At 45.8% G+C, this 19761-nt stretch overlaps 1 protein-coding gene across 2 annotated transcripts in view; it reads left to right on the forward strand.

The window, feature by feature from the left end:
• Nucleotides 1-19761, forward strand: part of ZER1 (zyg-11 related cell cycle regulator) — a 166069-nt gene that overhangs the window by 78126 nt on the left and 68182 nt on the right. For both annotated transcript variants that reach the window (XM_030207904.1, XM_030207903.1), the window contains exons 9-10: nt 7903-8118; nt 8206-8247. In XM_030207904.1, the coding sequence (XP_030063764.1) occupies nt 7903-8118; nt 8206-8247 (258 nt within the window). The remainder of the gene's footprint in view (nt 1-7902; nt 8119-8205; nt 8248-19761) is intronic.

Below are 19761 nucleotides of genomic sequence, written 5' to 3' on the forward strand. Positions count from 1 at the left end.
TTTTATTGACCCTTATGAAAAGAGCCTGGAAGACTCTGTTGACTTTGTGGAAGCAGGATGGGAGAGAATGTGATTTGCTTCCAACAGTAGGAAATTTGGATATTTCTTCTGGGTTAGGTAATGCTGTATTCAAAAGATGGGCAGGAAGGTGCTTCCAGTACTTGGAATCCGGTACTTGGAGCCAATGGGAGTCATCTGTGTTTTGAAACTATACAACGGCTATTTCAAGTTCAGAACATGGATAGGTTTGCTTACCACCAATTAGCCCATTATGTACAGACACTTCAGAAGGACACTTTCTTTTGGGAGGCTACAAAAAAGGTATATGATATTTTTTTGTTACAGTGTCCCAAGAAACAAGGCAAGTGATCCACAAACTCCAACATGGAAAACAAAACAGCAGATCAGCAATAGATGTTTAAAAACTTTATTAGTACCATATACCAGAATATTGCTCAACACAGGAGAAACATCTGTTGCTGATCTGCTTTGTTACAGTGTGTCCAGATCCTATATTGGTGCCTATTTTACATAAGGTGCTGAATGAAATCATTCCACTTCAGAATTTTGATTCTTTAGCTAGAACATGGTCTACAAATTTGGGTACCAAAGATTCTTCATTCATTGAAACAGATCCCCACATTGATTCAAAGTGCTTTGCTAAGAGGGTGTCATTTCCACACCATACAAAGGGCATATTTTTCTCAGGTCCAAGCATATTTGTTGGTATTTTTGTAAAGGAACATTAGGTGCTGGGTTATGTCACAATTTCACTTAGGAATGGGAGGAGGGGAATTTTATGCTGTAATACGAATCTTTTGTGATTCTCTATTGTTAGTATTGTGATGTTGTTCTGATTTGTGTAATGAAAAGATTTTCATAAGCCCAGTTGTGCTAATGCATTGATCTGAAACTCTGGTAACAAATTCCACAGTTTGGTTGCACTTTGAGTGAAAATACACTTTCTTCAATGGAATGTCTCCTCATCCTAGTAGTAATTGAAAGGGTATATCAGCATTTACTATTTACCTGCTCCACCTTGCACATTATTTTATAAAAAACAATCACATCTCCTATCCATTATTTCTTTTTTCAAACTGAAGAACGCTAATCTGTTTAGCCTTTCCATCCCCTTTATCATTTTGGCTATCCTTCTCTGTACTCTTTTTATTTCCTCCATATCTTTGTTTTTTTTTTTTGGGGGGGGGGGGGAGGATAGGGTGAACAGAACTGATGGACCGATGATCAAAGGCAAACATAGGTGCTAGAGCTATTAATGACAGACTAGCACCCACGTTTGCCTGTGCCCTAGGATCAGAGCCGGTGAGTGTGTGCAACAGTGAGCGCAAGTAGCATGCAAATGCATGCTAAACAGGGGAATTAATATTCCTCCCCAATGCTTAGAGAAGCACGCCAAACAAGGATGGTGCTCTCATGGCAAACCCTACTCCAGCTCAGAACTGGCATTAAGTTTTGCCATAGCATTGGGGAGGAATTGGGAGACCCTGTTCAGCATGCATTGGCATGGTTGCATTCCCCCCCCCCCCCAAACACAAAGGAGCTGGAAGTCCGGTGGACCTCCAGAGCCCCTTACCACTTACACCCTACTCTCCTACCCACCAAACCAAGTGCCCTTATATGGTAGTGAAGCCCTACCCAGTGCATCCCAGGATGCACTGGGCGGGGTTCTGCCATTTCTAGGTGACGCTTGCAGAGGGGACAGAGGGCTACTTCCTTCTCCTGTTTCAAGATACGGGGGAAGGGGGGCTTGGGAGACACTTGGGGGGGGGGGGGTAAGGGGGAGGGGGGGTCTGGAGGTCCACCGAACCTCCATGCCATTCTGTTGGGCTATGTTTGACAAATTCGGGATTCTTTTTTTATTTTAACAACCCGGACCTGTTAACCAACTTCTGCAGGAGGATTGTGCCTTCCGCAAAAGTACACCAATGATCAGCGCTAATAGCGTGCATAAATTTGCACGCTATTAGCATTGATCATAGCAGCATTATTTCCCTGCGCTGTTCCAACACTAATTTTACAGTTCTGTTCGGAACAGAGTGGGGAAATTGATCATCAGCTTCTGAATGCTGTGCTCAGATATAGAGATGCATTATGATATTCTCAGTTTTCTAATTGCTGTCCAAATAATTATATGTTTTTTTGAGTGGTACCGCACACTAAGCTGAGAATGAGACTCCGAGACTCCTTTCTTGAGCAGTGACTCCTAGTATGTAACCCAGCATTGTGTACCTATACCTAGGATTATTTTTTTCTATGGGTATCACTTTGCACTTGTCGACATTGTTCACTTGAGAGTCTTTAAGGTCCTTCACAGGAGTAGCCTAATGGTTAGTGCAGTGGCCTGAGAACCAGGAGAACCGGGGTTGATTCCCACTGTAGCTCCTTGTGACTCTGGGCAACTCACTTAACCCTCCATTGCCTCATGTACAAAATAAGTACCTGTATATAATATGTAAACTGCTTTGATAGTAATCACAGGCGGTATATCAAATCCTACCCCTTTCCCTTTCCTTCAACTACTGGTCAGTCAATATGTTATATGTGGATATGTGGTAAAAAAAATTATTCCTTCCTGCTAGATCAGTGTCTGAGTTTCTGCTTCACAGTCAACAGATGGAGACACAGTGCACAGCATTCCAGTGATGACATCCACACTGTATTTGAATGATGCAGCCCTAGACTAGCCAACGGATGGTGGTATCACCTGGATTGGTTCATCAGGACTTTGTTGATTCATCTTCCAGGGCTCTACCTATGGGTATGCCCTTGGTTGAAAGGGATGGGGGGCTATAGCTCTGGGATTCCCAGGGTAGGCTGATGAGCATTTGTTGGGCTTGGAACACGGGCAGGACTATCCACCTGATAGTGTAGCCTGCAGATGCCCTAGTCCTTCGGGTCCGTGGGGGTCGGGGGGGGGGAGTCCTTCTAACTCTTCTCTTCCTTCCTTTTTTCTTATCTTCTCTATGACTCTCCCTCTCCTTTTCGGCCTCAGTATTGCCAGAAGTATTTGTAATGTTTGTTTGTTTTTTTTATAATTAAAAAATAAAAAGGAGAAGAAAAAGAAGCAGAGCAAAGAGAAGAGGGAAAGAGTCAGAGCAGCTGGCTGTGGAGCAAACAGCTGTTTGGGAATCCCCACAGCAGAGGTCATGATCGCCAGTATGCCAGGTCAAGGAGGCCAGATGTTGGTGCATGAAAGAGTGCAAAGTATTGTGAAGGTGCATGGAGGAATGTGAACGATTACAGGAGGACCTTGCGAGACTGGGAGAATGGGCGTGCAAGTGGCAGATGAAGTTCAATGTTGACAAGTGCAAAGTGATGCATGTGGGTAAGAGGAACCCGAATTATAGCTTCGTCTTGCAAGGTTCCGCGTTAGGAGTTACGGATCAAGAAAGGGATCTGGGTGTCGTCGTCGATGATACGCTGAAACCTTCTGCTCAGTGTGCTGCTGCGGCTAGGAAAGCGAATAGAATGTTGGGTGTTATTAGGAAGGGTATGGAGTCAGGTGTGCGGATGTTATAATGCTCGTTGTATCGCTCCATGGTGCGACCGGCACCTGGAGTATTGTGTTCAGTACTGGTCTCCGTATCTCAAAAAGATATAGTAGAATTTGGGAAAAGGTACAGCGCAAGGGCAGACGAAAATGATAGTGGGGATGGGACGACTTTCCTACGAAGAGAGGCTGAGAAGCTAGGGCTTTTCAGCTTGGAGAAGAGACGGCTGAGGTGAGATATGATAAAAGTGTATAAAATAATGAGTGGAATGGATCGGGTGGATGTGAAGCGACTGTTCACGCTATCCAAAATACTAGGACTAGAGGGCGATTGAGTTGAAGCTACAGTGTGGTAAATTTAAAACGAATCGGAGAAAATTTTCTTCACCCAACGTGTAATTAGACTCTGGAATTCGTTGCCGGAGAACGTGGTACGGGCGGTTAGCTTGACGGAGTTTAAAAAGGGGTTAGATAGATTCCTAAAGGACAAGTCCATAGACCGCTATTAAATGGAAAAATTCCGCATTTTTAGGTATAACTTGTCTGGAATGTTTTTACGTTTGGGGAGCGTGCCAGGTGCCCTGACCTGGATTGGCCCACTGTCGGTGACAGGGATGCTGGGCTAGATGGACCTTTGGTCTTTCCCAGTATGGCACTACTTTATTACCTATATGTACTTATGTACTTATGAAGCTGGTGCATTAGTGGCATGTTGAGCCCGGTCTGCCTTGTTTGCAATCAGGGCTCAGATCACACAGCCTCAGAAGGGGAAGCATCAGTGGGAGGAGGCAGGGAAACATCAGAGGAAGGGAGCAGGGCAGCAAATGGGCCAACAGCTGTTTCCTAGGTGCAGTGGTGCGTCATACGTTTAATATCCATAAACAATTATTAGGTAAAACTGAGGAAAGCCAGCACTTTTTGTGGGAGTGAGCATTAAAGAGCAGATCTATTCTTTGGAATTGGCCACATATTTTGTAATGACCCTTTGGGTACTTTCTGGGCCAGGATGCCCGACTCAATGGACCCTTGATCTGACCCAGTACCAGAATACCCAAGACTCCTCCGTACCTATGCATGTGGAGGTCTACCTGTATTGTATGTTAGGGAATTTTGTCTGTCCTTTGTCCCCTTACACACATTAGATATCATACCTTTGCTGACAGTCAAAGAAATCCACTGCCAAAAGTGGCCCTCTTCCTCCTTTTGCTGCCTCAGGAGCGAAGAAGTCAGCGGGGTGCTTCCAGCTGCCTATGCTGGCACTCTCTGAACATGTTCAGTTCATATGCAAACTGAACATGCTTGAGGAGTGCAGTCATTGGTGGCTGGAGGAACCCCACTGACTTTCTTGCTCCTGAGGCAGTACGACCAGGAAGGGGGTGACTTAGGCAGCAGATTTATTTGGCTGGAGGAGCTTGAGCTATCCCACCAGCCATTGAACAGCTTTGGAGGGGGCCTGAACCCAAAGGAGGGGGTTCAGGTCTCCAAGGCCCCTCCCCTCCCCTGTGGCTGTGCCAGTGATTAAAAGCCCAGTTAAACTTTCACTCATCTGACACTTTTTTCTCTCCCCAACTCTAGTAATGATAACACACAAACAGTATTAAAGTGCTAGAGTCCAAATCGCCTCTGTCATAGGCAAAATATATTTTGTTAATCAAACCTCTGTAGTGCAATTCAAGCCTCACTTATTCTGCCATGAGAATTAAGCACTCAGTTTGTCATTGGTCTTCTTATAAACTATACTGTTCCTTTACCTTTACAACTAGTATATTGTAGTTAAGAATTGAATATCTTTTTTGAAAATGATAATAATGAACTTAGCTTTGTCAGCTTATGGACAGCAGTCCGACGTGCTGCATGTTTCGCTTAAAGCTGTTTCAAGGACATACCCTCTACAGAAATAAATAAGACAGTAAGTCTCTCTATACCTGTATAAAAACTTGATACTTCTGCTATTATTTACAATTGTAATTTAAGATGATGTGGAATTGTTTAACGCTGGTTGGCAAGATGAGGAGCACTGGCTAGATGTTAGGGGATTTCTTAGTTAAAGATTAAAGTAGGGAATTCCATATCATCTTAAAGTACTACTGAGATCTGCGTAACATAAAAGAATATATTTTACCTATGGTAGAGGCGATTTGGACTCTAGCAGTTTAATACTATTTGAGTGATTAAAGGACTAGCATCTCCCATCTTTAGGTCCAACTCTCTCTCCCTTCCTCCGTTATCTCTCTCTCTCCCCCCCCCCCCCCCCGAAGTCCAACACCTCTCTCTTTTTCTTTCCTCCACCCTCTCCATTCCAGGTCAGTTATCTCTCTCTGAGCCCAATGTCTCTCCCTCTCTCTTCTCCCTTCATCCTTCTCCCTTTTTCTTCCCCCTTCCCCCATGCCAGTCCAGCATCTCTCCCTCCTCCTTTTAGCTCTGCCCATGGTTCTCTGTCCCTCCCCCCCCAGCTACCCAAGGTTATCTCTATCCCCCTGAGGTTCTCTCTCCCCCCCCCCAAGGTTTTATCTCTCCATCCCTCCCGCGCCCCAGCCTCCTGAGGTTCTCTCTTCTATTACCTCTCCCCCGCCCCCCAAGGTTTTTTTTTTCTCCCCCCCCCCCCCCCCCCGAGGTTCTCTCTTCCCCTCCCTCCCTCCAAGTATATTTATCTCTCCGTTCCTTCCCCCTGGCCTCCTGAGGTTCTCTGTTCCCTTCCTTCGCCCCCTCTCGGCCACCTGAGGTTTCCCTCCCTCCCCCCCAGCCACCCTAGGTTCTTCTCTTTCTCCCTCCCTCCCCCCAGCCACCTGAGGTTCTTTTCTCTCTTTCCTCTCCCCCCCAGCCACTCAAGGTTCTTCTCTCTCCCTCTCTCCTCCCGCCACCCAAGGTTCTTTCCTTCCCCCCCCCCCCCCCCCCCGGGCCACCTGAGGTTCTCTCTCTCCGCCGCCACCCAAGGTTCTTTCCTTCCCCCCCCCCCCCCCCCCCCCGGGCCACCTGAGGTTCTCTCCTCTCCCGCCACCCAAGGTTTCTTTCCTTCCCTCCCCCCCCCCCCCCCCCCCCCCACCGGGGCCACCTGAGGTTCTCTCTTCCTCCCCCCTCCAGCCACCTGAAATGTTCTCCCTTCCTTCCCTCCCCCTCCCTGGCCACCTGAGGTCCTCTCTCCCTCCCTGGCCACCCAAGGTTCTCTCTCCCTGCCCCAGACACCCAAGGTTCTCTCTTAATTTCCTTCTCTCCCTCCACTGCAACCCGAGGTCCTCCTTCCCTCCCTCCCCAGACCACCGGCAGCTCTCTCCCCCTCCTGCCTACCTGGATTACCTTTTCAATTTTTTTCTGGAGGCCTTCGACCCTGCAGCAGTGGCAGATCTTCTGAAAAGCTGCCTGTGACCTGTCATAAAGTACATATAAGTACATAAGGTGTTGCCATACTGGGAAAGACTGAAGGTCCATCAAGCCCAGTATTCTGTTTTGAACAGTGGCCAATCCAGGTCACCAGTACCTGGCAAGATCCCAAAACAGTACAATACATTTTATGCTGCTTATCCTAGAAATAATCAGTGGATATTCCCAAGTCCATTTTAATAATGGTTTATGAACTTTTCTTTTAGGAAGCTATCCAAACCTTTTTATGCCCCGCTAACTGCTTTTACCACATTCTCTGGCAACGAATTCCAGAGTTTACACGTTGAATAAGAAATATTTTCTCTGATTCTTTTTAAATTTACTATTTTGTAACTTCATTGCATGCCCCCTAGTCCTAGTATTTTTGGAAAGAGTAAACAAGCAATTCAGATCTACCTGTTCCAGTCCACTCATTATTTTATATACTTCTATCATATCTCCTGTCTGCCATCTTTTCTTCAAGCTGAAGAGCCCTAGCCGTTTCAGCCTTTCCTCATAGGGAAGTCGTCCCATCCCATTTATCATTTTCATTGCCCTTTTTTGTACCTTTTCTAATTCCACTATATCTTTTTTGAGATGTGGTGACCAGAATTGCACACAGTATTCAAGGTGTGGTCGCACAGTGAAACAAAACAAAGGCGTTATATCCCATTTTTATTGTTCCATTCCTTTCCTAATAATACCTAAATTCTATTTGCTTTCTTTGCCTTCCCTCTGACCTGTCCCACCCCCTTCTGACTTACTTCCTGTTTGGGACGGTCAGAGGGAAGAATCGGTGCAGGCCACAGGCAACTTTTCAGTAGGGCTACCACTGCTGCAAGTCCATAGACTTCCTGAAAATAGTTAAAAAGTAGACCAAGGTTGGGTAGGGGAAGGGAAGAGAGCCATTGGTGGTCCGGGGAGGGAGGGTTTAACCATGATTAATGTGCAGCCATAGTATGTTCCAGAGCTCATTGTACCTTATTGCTCAAGTACAGCAGAATTAACTCATTGTACTGTACTATACTGCCCAGGTGCAGCGGAATTGTTGCCTCACGTTGTGTAACTTCAGTGTCCCAGAAGAGCTAGAGTTCCAGTATCGGCGTGTGAACGAGCTGCTGCTGAACATCCTGAACCTTTCCCGCCAGGATGAGTCCATCCAGCGCATTGCTGTGCACCTCTGTAACGCTCTTGTCTGCCAGGTGGACAACGATCACAAGGAGGCTGTGGGCAAGATGGGATTTGTCATGGTGAGTTTGGAGATGGGCAGCAGCCTGGGGAGTTGGGGAAATAAACCCAGAATGTTGTTCTCAGTTGTCTCCTTTCTGTATTTGCAGACCATGTTGAAATTGATTCAGAAGAAGCTACTAGATAAGTCGGTGAGTCCTTGCTTTCTGTGGCACTGAATTTTAAATTGGAGGATGGTGGAGGCAGAGGGAGCTCACTCAACCAGTTGTAAAAAGGTTCAGTTTTCAATGGATTTGAAATAACCAACATCAGGCAGTAAATTATTTATTTATTTATTACATTTGTACCCCACATTTTCCCACCTATTTGCAGGCTCATAGTGGCTTACATAGTACCGTAGAGGCTGTTGCCAATTCGGTTGATAACAGATACAAAGTTATATTGTGGTCAGATGAGGTAGGTGTAGATCAGGCATCAAGGGGTCGAAGGAAGTGAAGATTATAAATTGTCCAGTACGATCATTAGTTATGCTGTGTTGCTGGGTGCTGGGATTTATGTTGGATCGGTGGGATAGGCCTTTTTGAAGAGGTAGAGTTTTGAGTGATTTCCTGAAGTTTAAGTGGTCATGGATTGTTCTCACAGCATTTGGGAGTCCGTTCCATAGTTGTGCGCTTATGGAGGAGAAGCTGGATGCATAAGTTGTTTTGTATTTTAGTCCTTTACAATTTGGATAATGTAGGTTTAGGTATGATCGTGATGATCGGATTCTGTTTGTGGTTGGTAGATCTATTAGGTCTATCATGTATTCTGGTACTACACCATAGATGATAATGGCATTAGGGACGAGAACTGAAGCAGACAGATTTTCAGTTGACTGCTGTTGGACTGAAGGACAGTGTATTGCCTCTCACTGAAAGTGTTCAGTGACATATTAAAAACAGGGAAGTCAGCAGGAATTATTTATGTGTCTTTTGTACTGGAGCAATTATCTGATCATGTGAATAGGAACCAGTTGTTGCATAGTTGACAGTCAGGATATAGTCAGCTTCACAGTACAGAATCTGTATTGGTGAATATCATTGACAGCATTTTAGTAAAGGCTGGTCAAGGGTTTGATGCATTATGAATTCAGTTGGATCTGACTTCGGCCTTTGACACAGTATCGCATAGCAAGTTGCTTGCTTGTTTTAAGGAAGTGGGGTTGGGGACTACAGTTCTAACTTGGCTTAATTCATATTTAAATGATCTCTGTCAGTCTATTAAATGGGAGGAGAATATGTCTGTGGAAAAAAAGTTGGTTAGAGGAGTTCTTCAACGGTCATCGTTATCGCCATTATTATTTAATTTATATCTGGCACCCTTGGCTACAGTTCTTGAGGGTTGGAACTTGGAGTTTCATCTGTTTGCTGACAATATCCAGTTGTTGTTGTTTTTTTTTTTTTTTTTAAGAAAATCAGGAGGATACAGTAAAGGATTTGAATGAGAAATTGGAGAATTGTTCCCATGATTTAGTGTTAAATGTGAAGAAATCTTTTCCAGTGTGGTTATCACACCAGAATAAACTGTTTCAGGTTATGCCTAAAATACAAGGAATTGTTTTGCTTTTATTAGATGAAATTAAAACCTTGGGGATTTATTGTGATAGGTCCTTGAGTTTCAGTTCTCAAATAGGTGCAATAGTAGTTTGAAATCATTTTTGTTGATGACCAAACATGTTACAAACTGAGAAACATGAAAGAACAGTTAACAGTCATCCCCATTTTATGTTTATCGTTTATTTATTTACTATACCGTTACTTATTGCAATAGCAAAACAGAACGGTTTACAATATCAGTATATCAAGTCAAATAAAACAAATTAAAATTACACATTAAAAATTAAAAATTATATTTAGTTATATATTTTATATACTACTTCTACTACTACTACTACTTAGCATTTCTATAGCGCTGCCGGGGTTACGCAGCGCTGTACAAGTTTAAACATGGGGAAGGACATTCCCTGCTCAGGAGAGCTTACAATCTAAAGGTTACGAACTATGTAGTCAGTGTAGGTATCATGAATGGGGAAGGTGGTTAGGCGCCAAAAGCAAGGGAGAAGAGATGGGCTTTGAGTAAGGACTTGAAAATGGGCAGGGAGGGCGCATGGCGTATGGGCTCAGGAAGTCTGTTCCAGGCATAAGGTGATGCGAGGCAGAAGGGGTGGAGTCTGGAGTTAGCGGTGGTGGAGAAGGGTACAGATAGGAGTGATTTGTCCTGAGAGCGGAGGTTACGGGTGGGAACATACGGGGAGAGGAGGGTAGAGAGGTAATGGGGGGCTGCAGATTGAGTGCACTTGAAGGTCAATAGGAGAAGCTTGAACTGTATACGGTAACGGATCGGGAGCCAGTGAAGCGACTTGAGGAGAGGGGTGATATGAGAGTATATACATTATATATAGTTATATAAATTATATATAGTTGTATATTTTAACTCCCTAATCCAACCCTATATACCTGTCAAACCAACCGTAACAATTCTATTCCAAACCCCAAGAAAATTAAAGATATCATCCACTGTATCAGATGGCCTTGGCTTTTATGACCCTCTGAAAGGTACCACAATAAGGATCAGAAAGAAAAGAGAGAAGAAAAAAACAAACAAACATATACCAAATCAGGGTTCCCAGGCTCCTTAAAATGAATTAAGAACCCTGCTTTGGGCTCTGGGTGATAAGGTCTGTATATAGGCTTCCCATATGGATAGAAAAAACCTTCTTGCACTTTGGGAATGTCCTAGCCCCATTTTTTTCCATCAGCATCAAGCTGTGAAATTTGTTGTGCCGTGCCCAATAAGAAGGTGCGTCAGGTACAGTCCATACTCCTAGAATAACGTTTTTACCATTTCTGCTTTCTGGATGAGCTGGCGACCACCCCTGCTCTGCAGAGCAAAAACATCATAACGATCCAAAGTAAATCCCAGCTGAGAAATTGATATAGAAGAGCGCAACACCTGTTCCAAGTAATCTACAATAGATCTCCAAAAGGAGTGAATTTTTGGACAGATCCAGAAAGCATGAAATAGAGAATTTATCTCCTGGTGACATTTTTGTCCGAGTGCAAAACGCAGAAAATCAAACCATTGGGATATAGGAGGAACCATCAATCTTAGTAGACTGGCCACACAGACATCCCAGGAGAGCAATTGGACACCCTAGGAAGCGGTGCTGTGGACTTCATATAAAAGCTCCCAGGTACACATCTCAACATTACTCCCTTATCTTGTCTGGTGAGCCCTCCAAAACTCACCACTCCCAACTGTACAACACTGCAATAGCCCTTAATGGGTGAAGGGTTCACCCGTATGTGGTACAGTAGGTTTTTGATCAGTTTTGGAGGGTTCACACTTTCCACCACAAGTGTGACAGGTAAAGTGAGATATGGTCCTGGGTCCCCTTCTCTACAGTGCACTGTAACAATCACTACTCTACTCCAGGAACCTGCTTGCTACTTTAATAGAACTAGTTATAAGATCTGAAACTTTCTTAGAGGCTGGTAAATACTAGTTTTATTCACATCTTTAGGGGGTGGGAGGGGGTCAGGGACCACTGGTGAAGTAAGCGGGGGGGTCATCCATGATTCCCTGCAGTGGTCATCTGGTCATTTAGGTCACCTTTTTATGCCTTATTCATTCTAAAAACAGGTGTAGATCAAAACGTTGATGTTTTAGCCTTAAATGTTTTCATTTTGTTCCATTATTGCTATAAAATGTCAAAGTGTTAGGAACGCCCTAAGCCCACCCTAATCCCACCCCAAAATGCCCTGACACGCCCCTTTGTGATTTGGGTGCACTGCAGACAAATTGCATAGATAAACGTCTAAATTAATACTCAATATGGAGCTTGCTCACCCTTTTCATCAAAATATCATCAAAAAGCAAGACAATTTCCCGCTATTTTCTTGCTACAGAGGAAAAGGCTTCAGACGCTCAGTGAGCCAATCTTTTAAATTTATAGGCTCACTGACTCGTTTGGCGGCACTTTGATTACTTTACTCTGCAAAGTTTTGCCTACCACGAGCATCCTCATTAGCCGAAAAACCTCTGCATAATTTTTTAAAACTTTTTAATCCTTAGTAATGTCACTTTACTTAAAAGGTACACTTATCTTCTGCTGCTTTCTTATACAGGACTCCCGGCACGCCCTACAGCGAGCTCCCGTTTCGCCAACAGCTTCTTAAGGAGCAGTACCGTCTATCTCTAAAAATATATAACAAGCAGATTATTATTATCCCAAAGAGGGTAGAGAAAATCATACACCAACTGCTAGGAAACTTACTTGAGATCTTCCTGTACTGAAAAAATGCAGCGTCCTGCCTTTCAAAATGGCGGACGCTATTTATCATGACGCCATCAACGTCTATCCAATCATATGCTCTTTACTATTTAAAGAGCTAGGTTATCAATTAGACTGGAAAAGACTAGAAAACAACTAGAAAAAAACTTTCCAGTCTACTCTTGTATTTAACCCTGTGGGACTCAAAGCTTGTAATCTATGTATCCATCTTTGTTCTTTACGGATAAGTAACTTATCCCTATCTCCTCCCCGGCTAGACTTTGGGACATGATCTATCACTAAACATTTGTAGTCCTCAAATTTATGGGCCTTATCTATACTGTGTCTAACTAAAGGAGCTTCCATACGTGACACCTTTAAATTATGTTTATGGTCTGTTAACCGCTGTTTGAGTTGGCAAGTAGTTTTTCCTACATACAATTTAGGGCAGGTACATATCATAATATACACAACATAAGTAGACTCACAAGTTGTATTAAACTTTAATTCATAGCATTTGTTATCAATTGGATTCGTAAATCGATGAGTAGTTAACATATTCAAACAAAAACTACATTTCCCACAATAAGTGTGACCTTTGCCCCTCTCACCTGGTTTTCCATGTTCTTGCAAAAGTTCTTTCAAATTCCTGTCACAGGTATAAGCTATTCGTAATTTGTGATTTAGAAACACTGGGTGGGCTTGTATCAATCTCCAATGTTGTCTGATCACTTTGGTAACCGCCTGAGTGCCTTGCGAATACCTAAGCACACAGGTTTGCAACTCTGCTTCATTTACTTGGGGATTTTTGTATTTCGGAACTAACAATTGTTCCCTATGGTTGTTCTTTGCTCTAGTATATGCACGTTTGAGAACATATTTGGGATATCCTCGTTCTTCAATTTTTGAACTACTTCTTTAGCTCTACATTTAAATTCTTTCTTGCAGAGCCGGTAGTGAGAGGCGGGGCTGGAGGTTGGGAGGCGGGGATAGTGCGGGGCTGGAGGTTGGGAGGCGGGGATAGTGCGGGGCAGACTTATACGGTCTATGCCAGAGCCAGTCGTGGGAGGCGGGACTGGAGGTTGGGAGGCAGGGATAGCGCTGGGCAGACTTATACGGTCTGTGCCAGAGCCGGTGGTGGGAGTCGGGGATAGTGCTGGGCAGACTTATACGGTCTATGCCAGAGCCGGTGGTTGGGAGGCGGGGCTAGTGCTGGGCAGACTTATACGGTCTGTGCCCTGAAGAGCACAGGTACAAATCAAAGTAGGGTATACACAAAAGTAGCACACATGAGTTGTCTTGTTGGGCAGACTGGATGGACCGTGCAGGTCTTTTTCTGCCGTCATCTACTATGTTACTATGTTACTATGTCATTGCAAATTCTTATATACCTAAGTAATTGAGAGAACGGGAGGCTCTCTTTTGTGTTTCTAGGGTGATTACTGGTAAAATGCAATAAAGTGTTTCGATCAGTCGGCTTAACATGAATCGTAGTGTAAAACTGATTATGTTGTTGTGTTATTTTTACATCCAAGAATGTTAATTGTTCAAAAGAATATTGCATGGTGAATTTAATATTCACATCCCTAGAGTTCAACCAATGAAAAAAATCAAACAAATCCTTAGCCTTTTTAATATCAGGCAGTCCCAGCTCTCCCACATGCCTGGAGCCTAAAAGCAATCTGAGAGGTGTCTGTGGTTTCAAGCCTCTAAATCAAAATGAGTTAATAATTTCTTTTTCAAAAGTTTCAATGGGAGCATCTGTAGTGTATACAACCAGCATGGAAGCGCCGTCATTCTGAATAACTGAATTCTACTATGTAAACTGAGGGGAAGGTGTCTCCAGCCCAGTAGTGTGGCCTTGGTGGATTGGAGTAACTTGTGAACATTTAAACGATAGCGCTGTGAAGTGTTAATGGTAAGTTGTATTCCAAGATATTGAAAAGAGTGATTCGCCCATTTGAGTGAAAAATTACCTTGCCAGGTCTGTCAAATATTCACCTGAGAAGCTAACGCTGATGACTTTGTGAAATTAATTTTAAAACCCAAATAAGCACCATATTCTACAAAACTTGCCATCAAAGCTGGTAGAGATATTTGAGGATTAATGGTGTGCACCAGCAGATCATCAGCAAAGGCTGAAATCTTAAAAATAGAAATGTGTATTCTCACTTTTTGAACCTTAGGATGATTTTTAATATCTGTAAGAGTCCAGAGTGAGCACAAAATAATTGATGATAGGGGACAACCTTTCCGTGTACCTCTATGTTTAGGAAAAGGACTAGAGCGAATACCATTAACACTGATAATAGCTTGTGGATTAGAATACAAAAGTCTAACTCTCTTGCCCAACTGGAATATTTTGAAAAGTATCCCAGGCCTCATGCCTTGTGCAAGACTGCAGGAATGCTATTTTAGAGTCTGACACCGAGCTTATTTTACTCAATTACAATTAAATCATATGGGCGGCACACAGACCTCTCTGTCTTAAGTGTGGGCGAGAAGTTAATTCTTTTTATCACTCATTTTGGATTTGCCATTAAATACAGAGTTTTTGGACAAAAATTAGACAATACAGTTATATCTGTCTTTGGTGGTGGGGTATTTTTTTTTTTACATTTGTACCCCGCGCTTTCCCACTCATGGCAGGCTCAATGCGGCTTACATGGGGCAATGGAGGGTTAAGTACAGTGGCGTACCTAGGGTAGTTGACACCCGGGGCCGGTCATTTTTTAACCCCCCCCCCCCCCCCTCCAAAATCTAGTACTAGGCATGCCGAGAATACAAAACACTCAGGACCTATAGAGCAATTCTAGCATACCATAAGCAGTAATTTCTACAAGTCACACAAGGAAAAGGAAAGCATCTTAAACACTACAGTGAGCACTAGAACATCAATTCACCTACTGTAAAACGAAACCAGGCAGAATAACACACATCGTCCATCTTGCACAGTCAATGCCAACCGAAAGCCATGTCTTTTTCACAAACACAGATACACCCTAATCCACTATAGAATAAGCAATAATAAACTTTCTATTTAGACAAAAATTAAACTGAACCCCCAAGATGCCAGACTCTGCATACAATGCAACACCACAGAAACAGAAAATGTCCCCTAGTACTGTGCAAAACATAAAGACAGCAGATGTAAATTTGAAAAAACTAACAAGTACCAATCACCACTTTACAAATTAACAAATAGAAATAAAACAAATATAGAAAATAAAATACCATTTTATTGGACTAATACATTTAGCTTTCAGAGGCCAAAACATCCTTCCTCAGGTCAATACAGTATAGTGTTGTTACAATATCCTATCCGGACCTGAGGAAGGGGGTTTTGTTCTCCGAAAGTTAGCCAAAATGTATTAAAATTAGTCCAATAAAAAGATTACCTTGTTTACATGTTCCATTATAAACATTAACACAGTTACAATACTACTTTATATTTTATTTACAGTTTGTTGTCTCTGGTTTCTGCTTTCCTTATCTTCTTTTCACTGTCTTCCTTCCATCCTGCATCTGTCTTTCTTCTCTCTCTGCCATCCAGTGTCTGCCCTCTCTGCTGTCCCCTCCATCCAATGTCTGCCCTCTCTCCCTGCCTCTTCCATATATATCTGCCCTCTATCTCTGCCCCTTCCATCCACCATCTGCCCCTGTCTGCCCTCTCTCTCTCCCCCTTCCATTCACTCTCTGCCCTTTCTATCGCTTCCATCCACTGTCTGCCCTTTCTCTCTGTCCGCTCAATCCACCATTTGCCCTCCCTCTCCCATCCATCTAGGGTCTGCCCTCCCTCTCACTCCCCCTTCCATCCAGGATCTGTCCCCTCTCTGCCCCTTTTTTTCAGCCCCCAGTTCCAGCCCCACTATCCCACCAGTCCCCAGTTTCAGCCCAGTCCTTTTCTCCCACCAGTCCCGAGGTTTAGCCCCCAGCCACTTCTCCCTGTCCCCTTTTTAGCCCCCAGTTTCAACCCCAGCCCTTTTCTGTCAGCAGTCCTGAGCTTCAGCCCTAGCCACTTCTCCCTGTCTCCTTTTCAGCCCCCAGTCCCCACAATTTCAGCCCCTGCCGCCTTTCAGCCCCCAGTCCCAGTACTAGCCCCCTTATCCCACCTACCCTCCTTTAGCCCCCAGTTTCAGCCCCCTTCATCCACATGCCTTGCCCCCTTTTCAGCCCGACCCATTCTCCCACCTGACCCAGGCATGCCCCATTTTCCATCATGACCCCTTCTCAGACCCCAGTTCCAGCCCCCTTCTCCCATTTGAGAGCCCCTTCTCCCATCTGAGAACCCCCTCCCCACCCCTTCTCCCATCTGAGAACCCCCAGAACACCCCTCTCCTCTCCCATCTGAGAACCTCCTCCCCACCCCAGTCCCCTTCTCCCATCTGGAAACCCCCTCCCCACTCCAGTCCCCTTCTCCCATCTGAAAACCCCCTCTCCATCTAAGAACCCCCAGAACACCCCTCTCCCGAGAACCCCCTCCCCACCCCAGTCCCCTTCTCCCATATAAAACCCCCCTCCCCTCCCCATGTGAGAACCCCCACATCACCCCTCTCCCATCTGAGACCCCCCTCCCCACCCCAGTCCCTTCTCCCATATGAAAACCCCCTCCCCTCCCCATGTGAGAACCCCCACAACACCCCTCTCGCATCTGAGAACCCCCTCCCCACTCAGTCCCCTTCTCCCATATGAAAACCCCCTCCCCTCCCCATGTGAGAACCCCCACAATACCCCTCTCCCATCTGAGGACCCCCCACCCTGTCCCAACTCTCCTGCTCTCACCCTACCTTTAAGAAAAAGTTTTTGAAGCGTCGTTGCAGGCAGCGCCTCGCGTCTGCCCTGCAGAAGTAAATCTCTTCACTTCGAAGTTCGTCGTCGTCGGGCCTCACTATGTCCCGCCCTCGGGGAAATAGGAAGTTTTCTCAGAGGAGGGCGGGACATAGTGAGGCCCGACGACGACTAACTTCGAAGCAAAGAGATTTACTTCTTTTACCAGCAGGGCAGACGCGAGGCGCTGCCTGCAACGACGCTTCAAAAAAAATTTTTTAAAGGTAGGGTGGGAGCAGCGGGAGCGAAGCGGATCACCCCCCCACTCACTGACATCCGGGGCGGACCGCCCCCACCGCCCCCCCTTGGTACACCACTGGTTAAGTAACTTGCCCAGAGTCACAAGGAGCTGCCTGTGCCTGAAGTGGGAATCGAACTCAGTTCCCCAGGACCAAAGTCCACCACCCTAACCACTAGGCCACTCCTCCACTCCTATTTGGTTCAGTGGACGTTTTTATTAGACAAGTTGGGGGTGTACCAAAGTCAGCATAAGGGTAAGAATTTATTATTCTGTAAGATGTGTTTGGTGATGAGTAAATGCATTCTCCAATATTGGGTATCACCAGAGCCTCCAAATTACTGGCACTGGGAAAATTAATTTCCATATCATCAAGCTGATCAATCCATAGACTGGTGGGTTGTGTCCATCTACCAGCAGGTGGAGATAGAGAGCAAACTTTTGCCTCCCTATATGTGGTCATGTGCTGCCGGAAACTCCTCTGTATGTTCTCTATCTCAGCAGGTGGTGGTCACACACAGCAGCAGCTCTGGCTAGGCCTCCAAGCCTAATTTTTAGGTTTTGTTGAGTGCCTGGGGTTGAGGGCTCTTTTGAGCAAGTGCAAACCTGGTGGTGCCAGGTCCCTCCTTTTCTCCCCCCCTCCCGCTGGCTCCGTTAAAAAAAAAAAAAAAAAATTTTGAACGTCCTTAAAGGCGTTATTTCGACGTTTATTTAAGCGTCTATTGCAGCTACTCACTGGACACCAGGTCGTTACAACTCGGAGCGGACAGCAGGTAATTTTACCTTTTTATAGCGGGCAGGGGGTTCCCCGATTCTTCTCCTCGTGGCATATGGCGTCGGAGGGCGAGGGCGCAAAGGGTCGCTCCCCGGGTCGCTTGAGCGCTTCTAGAGGGGATGCGGGGGTCTTCAAGCCTGATTCGCCCTTGTTGGGTGACAGTTTTCGTGACCGATGAATGTCCCGGTCCTTCCTCCGGCGTGGGCGGTTTTTTCCCCGCCATAAACGCCCATCCCCCGCTCCTCGCCTCCGCCATCTTGGCCGCCACGCGGCTCGGACGGCTTCTTCTTGGGCCGCCCTTGAGGTTGGAGACATTAATGCCATGAACGCCCTTAATTTGGGCGACGGCACAGAAGCGGCTAAAGTTAAGAGCCGTTCTTCCCGCGCGGCTCCTTCGCGGAGTTTCGCGCCGGATGCCATTTTGGATGCGCAGCATGTCTCTCCCCCGCTCTTGCGAGCGCCGGTTGAGGGTGCGTCTAGGGCTGTTGCCCAGACTGCGGAAGTGCACAGTCTGGGGGGTTTCTCCCCCGAGTTTGTTTTGCTGCTGCATCAGGCCTTCCTCATGCACAACGCTGCCCCTGCTCCCTCGTCTGGTAAAGAGGTTGAGGTTCCCAGAGGTAAACGCCCTCGGGTTGATTCCCAGGCCTTGGAGGAATTTGTCTCCTCCGATGTAGATGAGGGCAGCGTGTCTGAGGTCTCCCAACGGTCCTTTGCGGATTCCTTGGAGGAGACGGATCCCCGCTCGGATGGAGCGGATGACCCCTCTGCAGCGCGGCTTTTTAGCCCAGAGGATTTGCCCAACCTGTTGTTACAGGCCATGGACACTTTGAAGATTTCCTCTCCGGAGGACGTCTCTCCCTCAGCCCCTGTTGGCTCTGCCATTATGCTGGGGACGAAGCGCCCGCCTAGAACCTTCCACATGCATGATGCCATGCACACCTTAATTTCGGCTCAATGGGATGTCCCAGAAGCGAGCCTTAAAGTGGCTAGGGCTATGTCCCGCCTCTATCCTTTGGCTGTGAGTGAACGTGAGGCCTATCTGTGGCCTACCGTGGATTCTTTAATCACTGCGGTGACTAAGAAAACGGCGTTGCCGGTGGAAGGTGGCACGGCCCTAAAGGACGCCCAAGACAGAAGATTGGAGGCGGCCTTAAGGTCGTCCTTTGAGGCGGCTGCTTTAAGTTTGCAGGCCTCAGTTTGCGGCTCCTATGTGGCCAGGGCGTGCCTGACTATGGTGCAGCGGGCTTCCCCCTCGGATCATTCCTTGAGGGCTGATTGGCCGGCCCTGGAATCGGGCTTAGCCTATTTGGCAGACTTGCTGTATGATGTCTTGAGGGCCTCAGCGAAGGGCATGGCTCAGACAATCTCTGCGCGGCGGTGGCTTTGGCTGAAACATTGGTCTGCTGACCACGCCTCTAAATCCCGCCTGGCTAGGTTGCCTTTTAAAGGCAAGCTGCTCTTTGGGGTCGAGCTGGACAAAATCGTGACCGATCTCGGCACGTCTAAGGGCAAGAAATTACCAGAGGTCAGGGCTCGGGCTAGTACTCGTCCCG

The sequence above is a fragment of the Microcaecilia unicolor genome, chromosome 6 (assembly GCF_901765095.1).
Source record: "Microcaecilia unicolor chromosome 6, aMicUni1.1, whole genome shotgun sequence".
Taxonomy (NCBI): domain Eukaryota; kingdom Metazoa; phylum Chordata; class Amphibia; order Gymnophiona; family Siphonopidae; genus Microcaecilia; species Microcaecilia unicolor.